Below are 13,627 nucleotides of genomic sequence, written 5' to 3' on the forward strand. Positions count from 1 at the left end.
TCCCAACCTGGGGTCCACGCCCCCCAGAGATCACAGGGGGTGCACCTAAACTGGTCTGATCTAAGTTCAGGTCGGAGCAGTCAATTGAGTTTGTCTACCAACAAAATGAGAGCAACACAACTTCCCCTCTCCAAACTAACATCACTCGCCAATCAGAAGTAGGGCGCTGGTGGGACTTTGAAATCCACAGCTAATGCTGCATTCAAGACAACTTGGGAATAAATGTACTCCGATTTGTCAATTTTGGAAATTACTGCTTCCAAAATAAAAAATAGCGGCTGCACATATTTTAATGTTCAGCAAACAGTGACAATATACAAAACTTATTTTTTCTCCTCTGAGTTAACCTGTAACGTGAACGCTATGGTATCGGAAGTCTGAAATTTCTAAGTGGAAATAAAGAGTTTCCGAGTTTCAATGAAGGCATCATCTAAGCCAGCATTTTTTCCGTCAAAGTCACTGTTGTCGGAAAGATGTAATAATAAATTTATGAAGCTGGGAGAATGTGTCCTCAGCAAGCAAAGGAGTTAAAAATTGTAAAAAAAATAAAAATTAAAAATAGGGTGTTAGGGTGTAAACTTTCCAATTTAGAGTTAGAATATGATCTGCAATTGTTTTTGTATAAATTGAAACTGAATTAAATGGTTAAATTTCTAATCAGTTTTTTTTTTTACTTCAAGGCCTGAATATGTTTCATCTATAGATGGAACTGCATAATACTCCAGAAGTTCCGATGGTGCGTCTGTTCCTTGGGGCTCCAAGGAAAAAAGGCTAAGAACCACTGGCTTAGGGTATATTTCCGCAAGGCAGGAAATATCATGAAATGATTATACAGTGAGAGAAATACACCACACACACGTTCTCTAAGCCCTAGGCTGGATGGCCTCTGTGTTATTCTAAGGTCACCGCAGAGTTCACAGTTTATGAACAATTTGCTGATATGCGGGGCAGCCGAATAGGTGCCTGATGAAAATGTACTGAGACGGAGCATGAGGCTGGGTTAGTGACTTCTTGGGAAAATGATATTGACTTTTAAAGGATAACAGAGGAGGGGCGGGCATGGGACATCCACACGGATGTCACAGCTACAAGGTTAAATACAAAAGCAGCGCACTGGAAACTAGCTGAATACAGTGCTACAGTCAGGGACTGGCAGATTCAAGACTAATGCAAAAGAAAACTGTGTTCGAGCAGCATTAGGAAGTAGAATATTTCAGACATAAAACCCGGGTGACACTTTCTCCATTTAATTACACATGGGAGCCCCTCATAATTGCAATGACAATGTTACTTGTAAAAATGTACTCCCTTTTATTATGATCACATAAACATGGTGGCAAATGGAGCGAGGTCCACTCTCCACTCCCCGCCAATCTAGCACTTCTGCTGAGCATCACGGCGGACACGCGGCTCCGTTAATGAAAAATTATCAACCCAGTGAAGGCAAAAGTGATAGCCACACGAGTAAACAGCAGCTGCAAGTGGGAGGGAGAAGTGGGAGGATTCCTTTCCGCTACAATCTCCTGTGCATAATATTGGCTTATTGATCACCGCTTCCCAGCAGCAATCCTGACGGTTAAACGGCACTGTCACAGCAAGATGCTCACGGTTTTCTCCCCCACACTGTTAACGCGGTGAATGAATGTTGTTACTTTGAGTTTAGGTTTGAACTTTTTCCTGTATGTACACCAGTCGGCCACAACATAAACGACATTTATGTTTTTTAGTGGTATTTTCATGTGTTCAAGATTTACAGACAGGCGCATCCACAGGCAGCCCAGTGCTGCTGGAGACACTCAGTGCATTTACATGCAGAGCTTAATAAAGCTATGCTCAAAATTCGACTTTCTGACTACAGTCCTTGTCCCAGTTTACATGCAGCACAAGAAAATCGAATAACTGTTCACCTCCTCCACACTAGGTGGCGATACGTGTCTTTTCAGCTGGTTAATACCACGTTAATACGGCCCGATTTTCCGGCTGGCTTATTACATGATATAATAAACAGGAGTCGTTCATGCGGCAGACCGGCATTTCAAAAAACAACCAGACGGATAATACTACATTTTTTAATCTCGTACGTAATGTTCGCGCTACTTCTGGTGCAGGTAAGATCCGCGCTATCCCTCAGACAGTTCTTCTAGTGGCTCCGTTTGTCTTCTTCTTCTTCTTCAGCGATCGGCTTTCTTGGATGTTTTTGTTCCGGGGTCACACGCCAGCGTAGTGGTTGTGGAGCATGCGCACACGTATTATCCGATGAAAACTCCGATTCACTGTATACATGCCAGAGAAAATCGAATTCCAATCGCATTATCTGGGTGTCTCAATCAGATAATGAGAACCCCGACTTAAGTTCTCCTGTTATTGTCCGATTAAGGCAATAATTAATTTTTTTCACGTGCATGTAAACGTACTGACTGAGGACCCCTGCAGCCCATACATTGCCCCTCCCCCGCTAGCAGAGTGCTAGCAGAGAAAATGCTCGTACTCATAGGCATTAAAGTGTTAAAAATTAAAGAGTTAAAAAAAAAAATGTAAACAAACAAAGATCTATTTACTTCATCACTCAGCACCAACCTATTATAGTCATTAATATCAACAGCCCTAACTTTTACTGTTGTTGTTGTTAAGTAGGAGTTTGCTAGCTGCCTTTTTCTTTTCTCTCTCTGGCGAGCTAATAGTGTAAGTTGTCAATCAACCACTGTCCACAGTTTAGACTGTTGTTAAGCTTTTGGTGGGATATGTGTTGGTGTTAACGCCAAGATGTAAGACTAATACTGACTGTAAGCTAAACATACTTGGCTGAGAAGGACCATGGGTCAAAGCAGACTCCAGCTGTTATGTCCGTTGAGATTGGAGTGTGCAGGGTCTGTACATTTTTATCATGTAAATGGAGGTAGAAAAAGCAGCACTGGCTCCAAATATCCACTCAGAAAAATCGGCAGCACATATCGGCCATCGGCCAATGCTGATGCAAAAAAAAATAAATAAATAAATAAATTGGTATTGGCACTAAAAAATATTAGGAAGGTGATCATAATGTTATGCCTGATCGGTGTATAATGGTACATATTTTATCCTGTATTTTTCATTTGTTTCTATTTTATATTCTGTTTTATGAACATCTTAGACAAAAGTCCAGTTGCCTTTGGTTCCACTTTGTTAGATTCTGTCCATGAGTCTGCATGAAAGAGGAAGCTAGTAATGACACACATATTTTAATCAATCGCCCACCCACTGTCGTAGTTACAGAAATCAGAGGGCCAGAGACGACTGACTCTCGGGTATTTAGCATCGCTCCCTGTGTGCAGTTGCATGCAGACGCTCATCCACATCAATCAATCTTTCTTTTTAAGCAACCTTTCAAATCCCACTCTCGCCCAGAGAAAAGAGCAAAAATGGAGGTTTGTTATGTGTGGGCACTTAAAATATTGCAGTGTAATCCACATCGCCTCAGGAGTTTTCCAGTGCTTTAAATTGAGCTCTTCTGTCTGTCTGTCTGTCTGCTGGTGTGTTTTTCTGTCTAACCATCTGTACAGCAGATGTGTGTCTCTACCGTGTAACTTGATCCTTTCAGATCCAGTGACTATTTCAAAGTTTTCACAATAAGAGATAAAAAAAGAAAAAAAAAAAGATACAGACAGAAGATGACAGGCGTTTATTGTACCCAATCAGCCGGCACCAAACTATGATCGCAGCGAGACGACGCTCATCATCTCAGCCCCGTTTCAGACCGTGCACGTTTTTTTCCCCCTCGAATCTTAAAGCCCAACCACAATGTCTGGGGATGGGCAAAAACCTTCCAGGACCATTCTGACGTCACAGCGAACGCAATGCAACAGCCACAAGGCAGTGGCAGCGAGGCAAACTCGAGGAAAGGAAAAGCCTTCTCTCGCGGTCAGGTTCCAACGTTGAGGAGGGAAAAAAATAAAAGACGCGCAGCATTCTTCGATCTGCATCTCCAAGGAAACACAGGAACACGGCGCTAAAGAAGACAAATTTGCGGCTTCACATCAGCTGAGTTCAGACCGTCTCAACCCCAAGAGATCATTATTTATATCAGAAAATTCTCCATCCAGCCAGAAAATGAAGTCCGTGCCTACTCCAATTGGATACACTCGAATATCACTCTATCAATCTGCTCGTACTGTACCTGATGCAGCTGTAGTGTTTGAAGGTGCTGGCGGCTTTCTGACATTCCAGACAGAGCTGGATTGCACCTGGATAGTCTTCCTCCTAAAGGAAGAGAGAGGGGAGGTCATTTAATGGTTTTTATATACATAAAAAAACATAATTCTCCTTGTACTCCATGTGTAATCTGAAAAAAATGGATAATGGCTGATTGTGACAATTGTAGAATAAGGGTTATTCATCAGAGCACCCTGTTGTTGTGTGTGTTTAGCTTTCAATGCTCAATCCCTACTGGAACTTAACCCTTCTTGTCAACAATGAACAGGCGTGTGTGCTGGTGCGATTACAATACCTCAAGCATCTCGCTGAGTCTCACATCTGTTCTTTGCTGTGAGGGGGAAGAGAGACACGAGGAGGAAATGAGCACGGCATTAAATAACAGTGAAAGAGTGAAATATGAAATGATAACTGGTTGGAAACTAGCGCCAGGGTTTCCCGCAGTGACGACGTCGTCTGCAACATCGTTTCATGATTGCCGTTTGTGCAAACGATCGAGGCGAATGAGTGAATGATTAAAGCAGAGTGTGACTGATTAACCCTGATTTTAATTTTAAATCATGTGCGGAAGAAAGGTTGCAGTTTTTTGTTTTTTTTTATCCGAGACTACGGTGATTCATTTCTCAGCGGTAACAAGTCACACTGTGTGTTCGTGAAGGTATTTCAGGCAGACATGAATCAGGGAAGAGCCTTGCAGTCTCATAAGTCAGCAGATTCCTATGGACCTAAATTATGAGGCAGGTTGGAAACACACATCAGACTATCATAATACTACAGAATTAACAGAGAGGTGTGTACATTTCCCTTTTGAGTCACGATTAATTTAAAGGAAAGCTTGCAGATGACTGCCTGAATTAGACAGCTCACTCTTTTACTTCATTAGCCAAGTTCTGATTTGATTTAAGAATTTAACCAGAATAATGATCCAGGACTTAACTAAGCACTCACTAAAAAATGGTGCAGTTATTTTTTGACTAAGTGAACGGAGGTTTGAGGTGCAAACACGTTAGCCTAACTGCTGGAGTACACTATTGTGTGTGTAAACTACGCGGGTTAACTTTACCAGGGTCTTGATGGTCCTCAGAGACTTGAGCAGGCCTGTCAGCAGTTGCCGTCTCCTCTGGTTGGCCAGCAGACCCAGGCTGGCCTCGGTGAATCCCTCCTTCGCCACGCTCAGTTGCCTTCACAAAAGAAGCCTGATGTCAGTATTGGGGAAACACATGCCTGTACTGTGAAGAACTATTATCCATTTTATTCGAAATGAGATCATACTTTATGAAATGGTGCTGGAGAACTATTAATTGAGATCATAAATGGATTTGGACTCTATTTACTGACACAATAAATCAGTACTTTTATATAATGTCACTTATTTTTTGCAACTAGATAAGTCGCCCCCTGTTGGTCAATAGAAAGAATGCAGATTTAAAGCACTTTTAATAATTACTCTGTAATATCTATTATTATTCCACTAAGGCTTTTGTGGAATTTCTTATTTTTTTCCTCTGACAAAAAAAAAAATAAACAAGATCTAATAAACATATTTTAGAACAGATAGTATCATGTGCAGCGACATGTTTTTGATGGCTCTTTATTTGCGACCGTATCATCAGACTGAGAGTGCGCACTACGCAGATGCAATTTGAATGAGTTGTTTAAGCAGCTATTCAGTCGGTGAATATACATGTGTATTGAAACGCAACACTATCACCTCCTTGCATTAGTGCAAATGACTGCCGCCAGCTGTAGGTTGGCCTGCAACGCGGTCACTCTCTCCAGTTCCTGTGAATAACAAACGAGAAAACACATTTAAAGGAACTATTATTTGCTCATCGGGACAAACACACACGTAGGACAGAAAGATGTACGTTAACTGCTCCGTTTGTGGTGCTTGGCGTCTAATGAAGCCATTTATTGAGCGAATCACTTTCTCCACTAAGCACGTCAAAGACGTGACCATTATCCACACACACACACACACACATCCCAGCGCTGTTTCGTGCAATGCCTCCCGCTGCGGCCTGTCACATTTTATAGATGGAGTTGTTATGTTAAGGCTGGTATCATCAGCGCCGAACTATAACACAATTCAAAAGAATCACTTTCAAAAGACATAAAATCAGTAAAAAACCTTGCTTTCCTCAGCGCTCTGACATTTAGAAAAGGATCAATGAGCACTGTGCTCTGAGGGTTCAGCTATTATAACACTTCAATGACCTCCGCTGAGAACAAGTACACCCTCAACCAATGCAGGGCCGAGGGACAAACAGCTTCGCTGCTATATTTTTGACTTTTCCCGTCCTTTCGTTTGAGCTTTTAGGTTCTTGCCAGATGTCATGCCTGAGGTGAGAGGGGCTTGCTGTTTGATCCTGTTTTTTTTTCTTCTTTAATGTTGTATGATGCCTTTGTGGCAAAGAAAAAAAAACGTCCTCATAACACTGTCAGACAAAAAACAACCTTTCACCGACGGAATATAGTCCGGGGAAATTCATTTTCAACGGTAATAAAAACAACAACAACAACCTCAAAGTGGCACTTCAGCTGCGGATGGGGGGATCAATAATCCCATTCAAACCAATCTGCCCTCATGATCTTGAGTGTTGACAAAGACGTTGGCAAGTCCTCAGAACACTGTGCAAGGGTTCATTCAATAGTCAGGGCTTGCTCCGGAGGGACGCGCACCATGTGGCTCGCATGCTTCTCCGGAGGACCGTGAGGCGGCATCCACATGTTGTGGTAATATTTAAAAAAGCTGGTGAACACTTCTAAGAAGGCTATGTCCATGTCCAAGCTGGAGCTATATCAGGAGACAGATAAATAACCTACAAAGCTCTATTCACTTTTAACTAGAAATTGTTTTTCCAGGCTTCATTCTGGGAATAATGTGGCGTTTTGTGAAACAGATGAACGGCAAAGTTCATGTAGCCCGGCATAGGAAGTACACTGAAGAACAAAATAAAAGCTGCTCATCTATTAGCACCTATCTACAGTCTGTAGGCCAAGCTAGGTAGCTAGCTGCTAGCTACAGATGTCACTTTCCCAAAAAGTCAAACAATTCTTTACTCTAGTGTTGACCAGCTCCAAATTTGCGGCGATCGTGCAACATCTCAACCAGAGAAAAATGAAGGGATTCTTCTACAACCTTCAACCACGGTGTTTGTAGCATTTGCAATGCTACAAATGAGGCAGCACCTTCCTTTAAACTCTCATGTTTGTTAACTTTTTTCCGAACTGCGGGAGGTGCGATTTCACACGCGCCGTTTAAAAACGGCGCATTATTAAATGCAGGCACCACTGTGGCCTTTGCCACTCGGACACACATTAAATCGCGCCGTCACGAAATGCCCTTGCGAGGACACGCGCAGCGGGATGACTCACCGGGTCCATCCGAGGAATAATTTACTAACTCAATCCAGCAGATTGATTCCCGTGCTCGGAGCAGTGCGGCCGCATCTTCAGCCCCCGCGTCGTTAGCCGCTGCACACTTTGACCAAGTTCATGTTCTTGAGTTGATATTAAATTAATTTCTCCAAAACGAATTAGCGACTGACTAATTGTTTCAAAATGCTGATGATGCAGGGCGGGTTTATTCGGTTACGCGGTTCATGATGAAAATTAGTTCAGAGGCTTCCACAGAAACAGAATCTTTCCCGTCGGATAACTTTACACGGCGGTTCGAGAAAGCACAAGAGTCTCACGGTGCGATGGAGAGACACTCGTTTATTCTGTGATGCGGACAAATCCGCACAAGCAGACAGCGGACGTGCAGGTTCAGAGAGGAACGCGGAGGCTCGACGTGACGAGGGCTCTCTGCGCGAAGCCTGAGGCTCCGGTTTGTTGTGACACCGCGGCCCTCGACCGTCGGCTCCTTCCGCGAGCTGCACTTAACCCGGCAGACGGAGGGCTCGCTCACCTTTGCTCGCGCGAGAGGAACTACAGGAAGATTACACAGTGGCAGTGGCGGCGGATGACAAATGGTCGGACTAGTTTTAAGTTGGTGCCGTATTAGAGGTTACACAGCTTGTGTGCACGCCTGAGGTGAGCGTGAAACTCCTCGAGTGCTTCAGCTACTTAAAGTCTTACTGTCCACAGCAAAAGCAAGGCAACTCTCATGTAGTTACACTACACAATGTCTATAAACACAACTCTGGTGTGGGACGTGAAGGTTAAGAAGGGACGGATGCTCAGTCACACCAGATTTCTTTATTCATATATTCATTCTGCGACCCTTGAGCGCATTGACGACGCACTGTTACCCATCCCGCCTGTACATTCTAATGATGCCAACGTTCGGGTGCCGTCCCGGCCGCTTTATTGCACTGCACTGGGGTAAAAGGAAAGCACGGCTGGATGACGTTTAGGACGCGCAGGGCGCTCTCAGGGTGCAGAGACTTGCAGCCTCGGTGTCGTTCTGTCCCCTCAAGGGCACGCGACCCCGCCGGCCCCTCCCCCGCGCACATTAACCACCCTGTCACATCCGTTTACTCGTCAATTTCCGCTCTTCCCCGCGAACCTGAACCTGCAAAGACCCCCGTGTAATTGTCATGTATGACAGACAACGCCGGACAAATTACCAATCTGTTTCAGGGCAGAGGCGCCGACTGTAACCGTGATGAATAAGTGTTTCCAGTGGAAAATAATTGAATACCAGTCCAAGTCCATTTCGTCGCACTGGTTTTAAGCAGCCTGGTCAGCGCAACCCGGTGCAAACGCATTACAGCCTGAATTTCAAGCAAAGACAATCTCTCTCTCTTCTGACAAGTTTTGCAGCCCGGCCACTCGGTTTCAAACGGTCTCCTTTAAGCCGGGGATGTAACAGAGGACGGTTAATTCAAATCGCCCCCACTACCTATTTTATTGATGCTGGAGGTTTAACCGGACCTCACCTTGAACTCATGGAAAAAACATATCACATCCACCAGCTTGAAAAATTTAAACGGCGAGCTTTTCAAACGGAACAAGTGGAGCGAAAACTTAAGAACACACGTCGTGATAAACTCCTTCAAATGAGTCAGCGGCGGTGGCCGTCTGTCTCCGCGTTACGTCAGCGAGCCCGGTCACACGTTCGCGCGAGCCGAGGCCACGTGTTGCTGCGAGGCACCAACAGCGATCAGAAAGACTAGTCGCTGCGCGGCTGTGAATCAGATCGGACGCTCAGCAGGCCGCCATCTCAAGCTCAGGGACACGAGTGTGTGCGTCGGCAAAATAAATCGGGTGTCACTGACGTCTTGCACGCAGCGCGCGAGCACCGGGGAGGAGCAGCACAGTGCCCGGTGGCACGCTGAGAAGATGAGAGGGGGGAACGTTCAAGAACGTAGCAGGAGGAAAACCTTAAAGATACAGACTATGCCCAGATGTGAGCAAATCAAGAAAACACGTCACTGGCTTCTTTTGGTGTATTACTGTATGCGAGAAATAGTAGTGGAATATAGTCGTATGCAAACAGAAGTGACAAGTTTTTTGAGCCATTTTCAAGAGGCCATTTGAGGAACTGCAGCTTTTGAAGATTCGTTCCTCCAGCCTGGAAGTTGCCACTTGGTGCAGATTCTATTGTTGCAAATTATGCAGCTACAGTTCATTGTCGCATACAACCAGTAAAAGCCTTGTTGTCATCTCAGAGGCTCTAACAATAAATGATCAATTTACTCTCCACAGACTGACCTTCAGATGCCTTAACAACAGCAGTGAGTAACTCTCTGACAAACTTCAGTGGCAGCTCATTTCCACTGGGACTAGAGAAATCTGACCGCTACATCAAATTAATCAAAAGTCCACATGAATGTAAACGCACTACCACACACAGATGTTTGATCTCCTGCTTTACTGTGAAGCCGACTCGATGTATCAGGATATTACATATATGTTTTATATTTTCGGACATCAGAAAGAGTCGTTCTGAGTCACTCCAATAGCAAAATACAGTCTCCTAAAATCTTTAGTTTGCGCTCCAAACCGCAAGTAAACAGACTAACTTACTACTTGCTGCACCCAGATATTGTCACTGGTTTATTTCAGTTCAATGAAAAAAACACTAAGCGATCAAAGGAGAGATTTTATGGACTTAGTTTTAATTCACAACCTGGCTGGGCTCTGAATAAAAGCCCGATTACTGCCCCCGTTTTCCCTCATCCACGGACGGAGTCAAATTTCCCATCGCCATGGTTACCGAAATTCTGTCCTTATCATGTCGTTTTGCCGTCGACTCATCCGCGGAGGCCCGTCCACAAACACCCGGGCGGCATCGAAACAGCCTGATGTCAATTCATAACGTAATGGGAAAATGCTCAGAATCAAATTTCGGCGGCTGGAACACTTTTCTGAGCCGAGAGGCCGGCCCCGGAAAATAAAAAGGCAGAAAAAGGGCTGCTGGGCACAATGGAGTTGAGACTGGAGGCTTACCTTGACATACGCGGGCTGTTTCTCCAGGATGAGATCTGCGACCTTTTTAGAAACCTGCAGAGAAAGAGAGAGTACAGAAATAGAATTAGAGAGAGAAAATAAAAAAAGAGTGAAAAGGCATTTTGATGTTCTACCCAAATGTCACCCCGCAGAAACAGTTTGGGCAGCGTAATCTCGCTACTGTGGACGGGGCATGAATTACAATCGGCGATGTCTGTATCAAGAGCACGACACCGCCAAAGTCTTTAAAGGGAGTGTCTCATTTTGGCAGCTTCATTTCATTCGGTGTCTTTCTCAATAGAGCTGCTCTTGTTCCCCAGTGAGAGGTCGCTGCTCCGTCTCTGTCTCCGATCCCCTATTGTGATTTCTAACGTTATTGTGCTCCCCTACGTCGTGCCGATTGCGCCGGTCTGATCCGAACAACTGCAGGGAGACTGCAATTATTTAAAGAGCTTGAGTAACTTATGGCATAAAGAAAAAAAACATAATCTAGGATGAGCCCGACTCTCCGGCTTCCAAGTGTGACATTCGCTGCTGGTGTTAATGGAGGAAGAAGAGCAGGGAGTGTGAACGAGACTGTGTCATCGCAAAACTGAAGAAGCATACACCGACCAGCCATAAAATTATGGCCACACCACCAGACACACCTCCCTGGCTTCCGACAGGGGACGGTAGAAGGAAAGAGGCAGACATAGGAAGTCCTGGAAGGACGACGTCAAGGAACGGATTGAACTTCCACATGACTGACCATCCTTCGTGCCGCCGAAGATGGAGGGAAGTGGAGATCCCCAAGCTGCCCGAGCTTCCTCCAGGACGCCCCCACGGCTCATAAGCCATGAGTGAGTAACAACACATGGCACCAGAGTGCACTGGTGGAGTCAGCGTGGTGCTGGGACCGTTCACATGCATGTTACTTTAACATGTACCGCCTACCTAAGCGCAAACATACACCACGTACACACTTTCATGGAAACAATATCTGATGATGTCTCTGCCGTCTGTCCCTGTTTTTCCTGTGCTCTGGACACGTGTCTTTCAGAGTGACTGGCCGTGGTTTTCGCATCAAACGCGCTTCACGCTGGATTTTCTGCTTTTGTGTGATCTCTCGCCCGTTATCCAGTTTTCTCATGGACTTTCTCTTGTGGAGCTTTCTCTTATTTTTTACATGTTTTTGAAATAACCCCCTTCTTTTCTTCAGCTTGGAGTGTGATTTAGACTTTCTGTGACCTGGGGGTTACGCGCTTTCTGTTCCTGTATGATACGTCGTATTAAAGTGCTTTTGTTTCCTGCTCCTGCCTCCCTGGGTGTCTGCATTTGGGTCCAACCTGACCTCTGAACATAACAAATATTCCCTGATGCCAGTGGCGTTTGTTTGTTGTTGTTTTTTTTTTTCAGCAACGAGTTCAAGGTGTTCACACGTCCTCCAGAATCCCCACACATCAATCCGGCCGAGCGTCCGTGGGATGTGCAACTTCGAGGACAAGAAGGATCTGCGACTTAACGCGTTTTACACACTTTTTAAGTCTAATGGAGTCCGTGCCTCGATGGCTCTGGGCTGTTTTGGTGGGAAAGGAGGGTTTAATCAATGGAAGGGAGCTGGTACTAAGGTTAAGGCAAACAAGGTCACACCGAACAAACCGAGTGAGGTCCTATAACACCAGTATCTTGTTCAGCAGATACAGGAAAAGGTGTTATAATAATAATAATAACATATGTCATGATATTAAGGCACTAATTTACAAAATAATAACTTTAATGTCCAGAATAAAATGTTAAAATCTGACTGCAGATGAGCCGGCAATTAATGAGGTGCTCATTATAATGACAAAGGACGATCACTTTAGGTGAAGCCGTTTCTCTCTTTCACCCACTCGCAGCGAGACGTCTCTCTTCCATTGACTGCGCGTCAACACACTAAGCGGATTTTTACAGGAATTAGAGTTAGGCCGAGGACGAACTTGTTCAAAATAGTACGGAGGTGTTTCGTGTCTGCCGGTGTGCAAGTATGCTAGCAGCAGCTCTGACATTTCAGCACTGTGTTGAGCATGCACGGCTGTCAACCGGAGACCTGAACAGATGGCGAACGGAGCTCAGTCGAAACTGTGTGTGTTTACCATTAAAATGTATGACTACGTTGGTCACGGAGAAAATATATTCACCACCCGGGAGAAGGGCAAGGAAATGATGGAGGTGCAGAAAACAACGCTGAATCTGAGGCTGTCTGTCGACTATACATGCATCAGAAAAAAAAACAAAAAAACAAAAATAAAACTCCAAGCGTTGGCTTTCTCTTGATTTCACCAAAGTGCTAACTTTTTCAAGACCTGAAATGGTCTTAACACATAAAGCAAAACCAGCTGTGAGCAAGCGAAACCTCCTACCTAAGACACGAGGCCAAAGTCATTAATTCTCAGCCGGCCTTCGTACACGCAAATTGAGGTTAATTGTGCAGTACATGCACAGCAAAGCAAGCAGAGTGCACGTAATGTTTAGCAGCTGGAGTAAACATTCCCCAAAACTAGCGACAGGCAGTGAACTCATACAGCTCATGTTGTGACAAGGAATGGGATTCCCACGTGCTATACGGGAGTGAAAAAGAAAAGGGAAACATGAGGGAAGTCACGGGAGGAGACGACCGATCGACAGTGAACGCCAGGTCTGATTGAGAGAGCTAAACTAAACCGGCAAGTGTAAGCTTGAATGCGAAGAGGAATAGCAAGGTGTCCTGATCACGCCCCCGCGCAAAAACGCTGAATAAGAATAAAACCGCCCTTCAAACGTTCCACGTCCCAGATGTTCCGTCGGACGTCTCCCTGCTTTTAAGCCATCCGTCCGTGTCCACGCCCGTGGAATGATGCGATTTCCCACGCTCCATCTGCGCTCTCACACGCCCTACCTGGAACTTCGTTCTGCACAGCAGGACAGTTGATGTCCAGGCTTAGGCAAAGATTGCATAAGCATTGCTAAGATTAGAATAACTGAGCGGAGAGACGGAATCCACCGCTGCCACTGGAGGGATAGAGATCTTGAGCTTTCAAGT

At 44.9% G+C, this 13,627-nt stretch overlaps 1 protein-coding gene across 2 annotated transcripts in view; it reads right to left on the bottom strand.

Moving 5' to 3' along the window:
• vps50 (VPS50 EARP/GARPII complex subunit) overlaps window positions 1-13,627 on the bottom strand; it is a 106,467-nt gene that overhangs the window by 79,678 nt on the left and 13,162 nt on the right. For both annotated transcript variants that reach the window (XM_047604942.1, XM_047604941.1), the window contains exons 5-9: window positions 10,588-10,641; window positions 5,900-5,970; window positions 5,252-5,369; window positions 4,484-4,519; window positions 4,154-4,236 (exon numbers count right to left, since the gene is read on the bottom strand). In XM_047604942.1, the coding sequence (XP_047460898.1) occupies window positions 4,154-4,236; window positions 4,484-4,519; window positions 5,252-5,369; window positions 5,900-5,970; window positions 10,588-10,641 (362 nt within the window). The remainder of the gene's footprint in view (window positions 1-4,153; window positions 4,237-4,483; window positions 4,520-5,251; window positions 5,370-5,899; window positions 5,971-10,587; window positions 10,642-13,627) is intronic.

This window comes from Mugil cephalus, chromosome 14, assembly GCF_022458985.1.
Source record: "Mugil cephalus isolate CIBA_MC_2020 chromosome 14, CIBA_Mcephalus_1.1, whole genome shotgun sequence".
NCBI classification, from domain to species: Eukaryota; Metazoa; Chordata; class Actinopteri; order Mugiliformes; family Mugilidae; genus Mugil; species Mugil cephalus.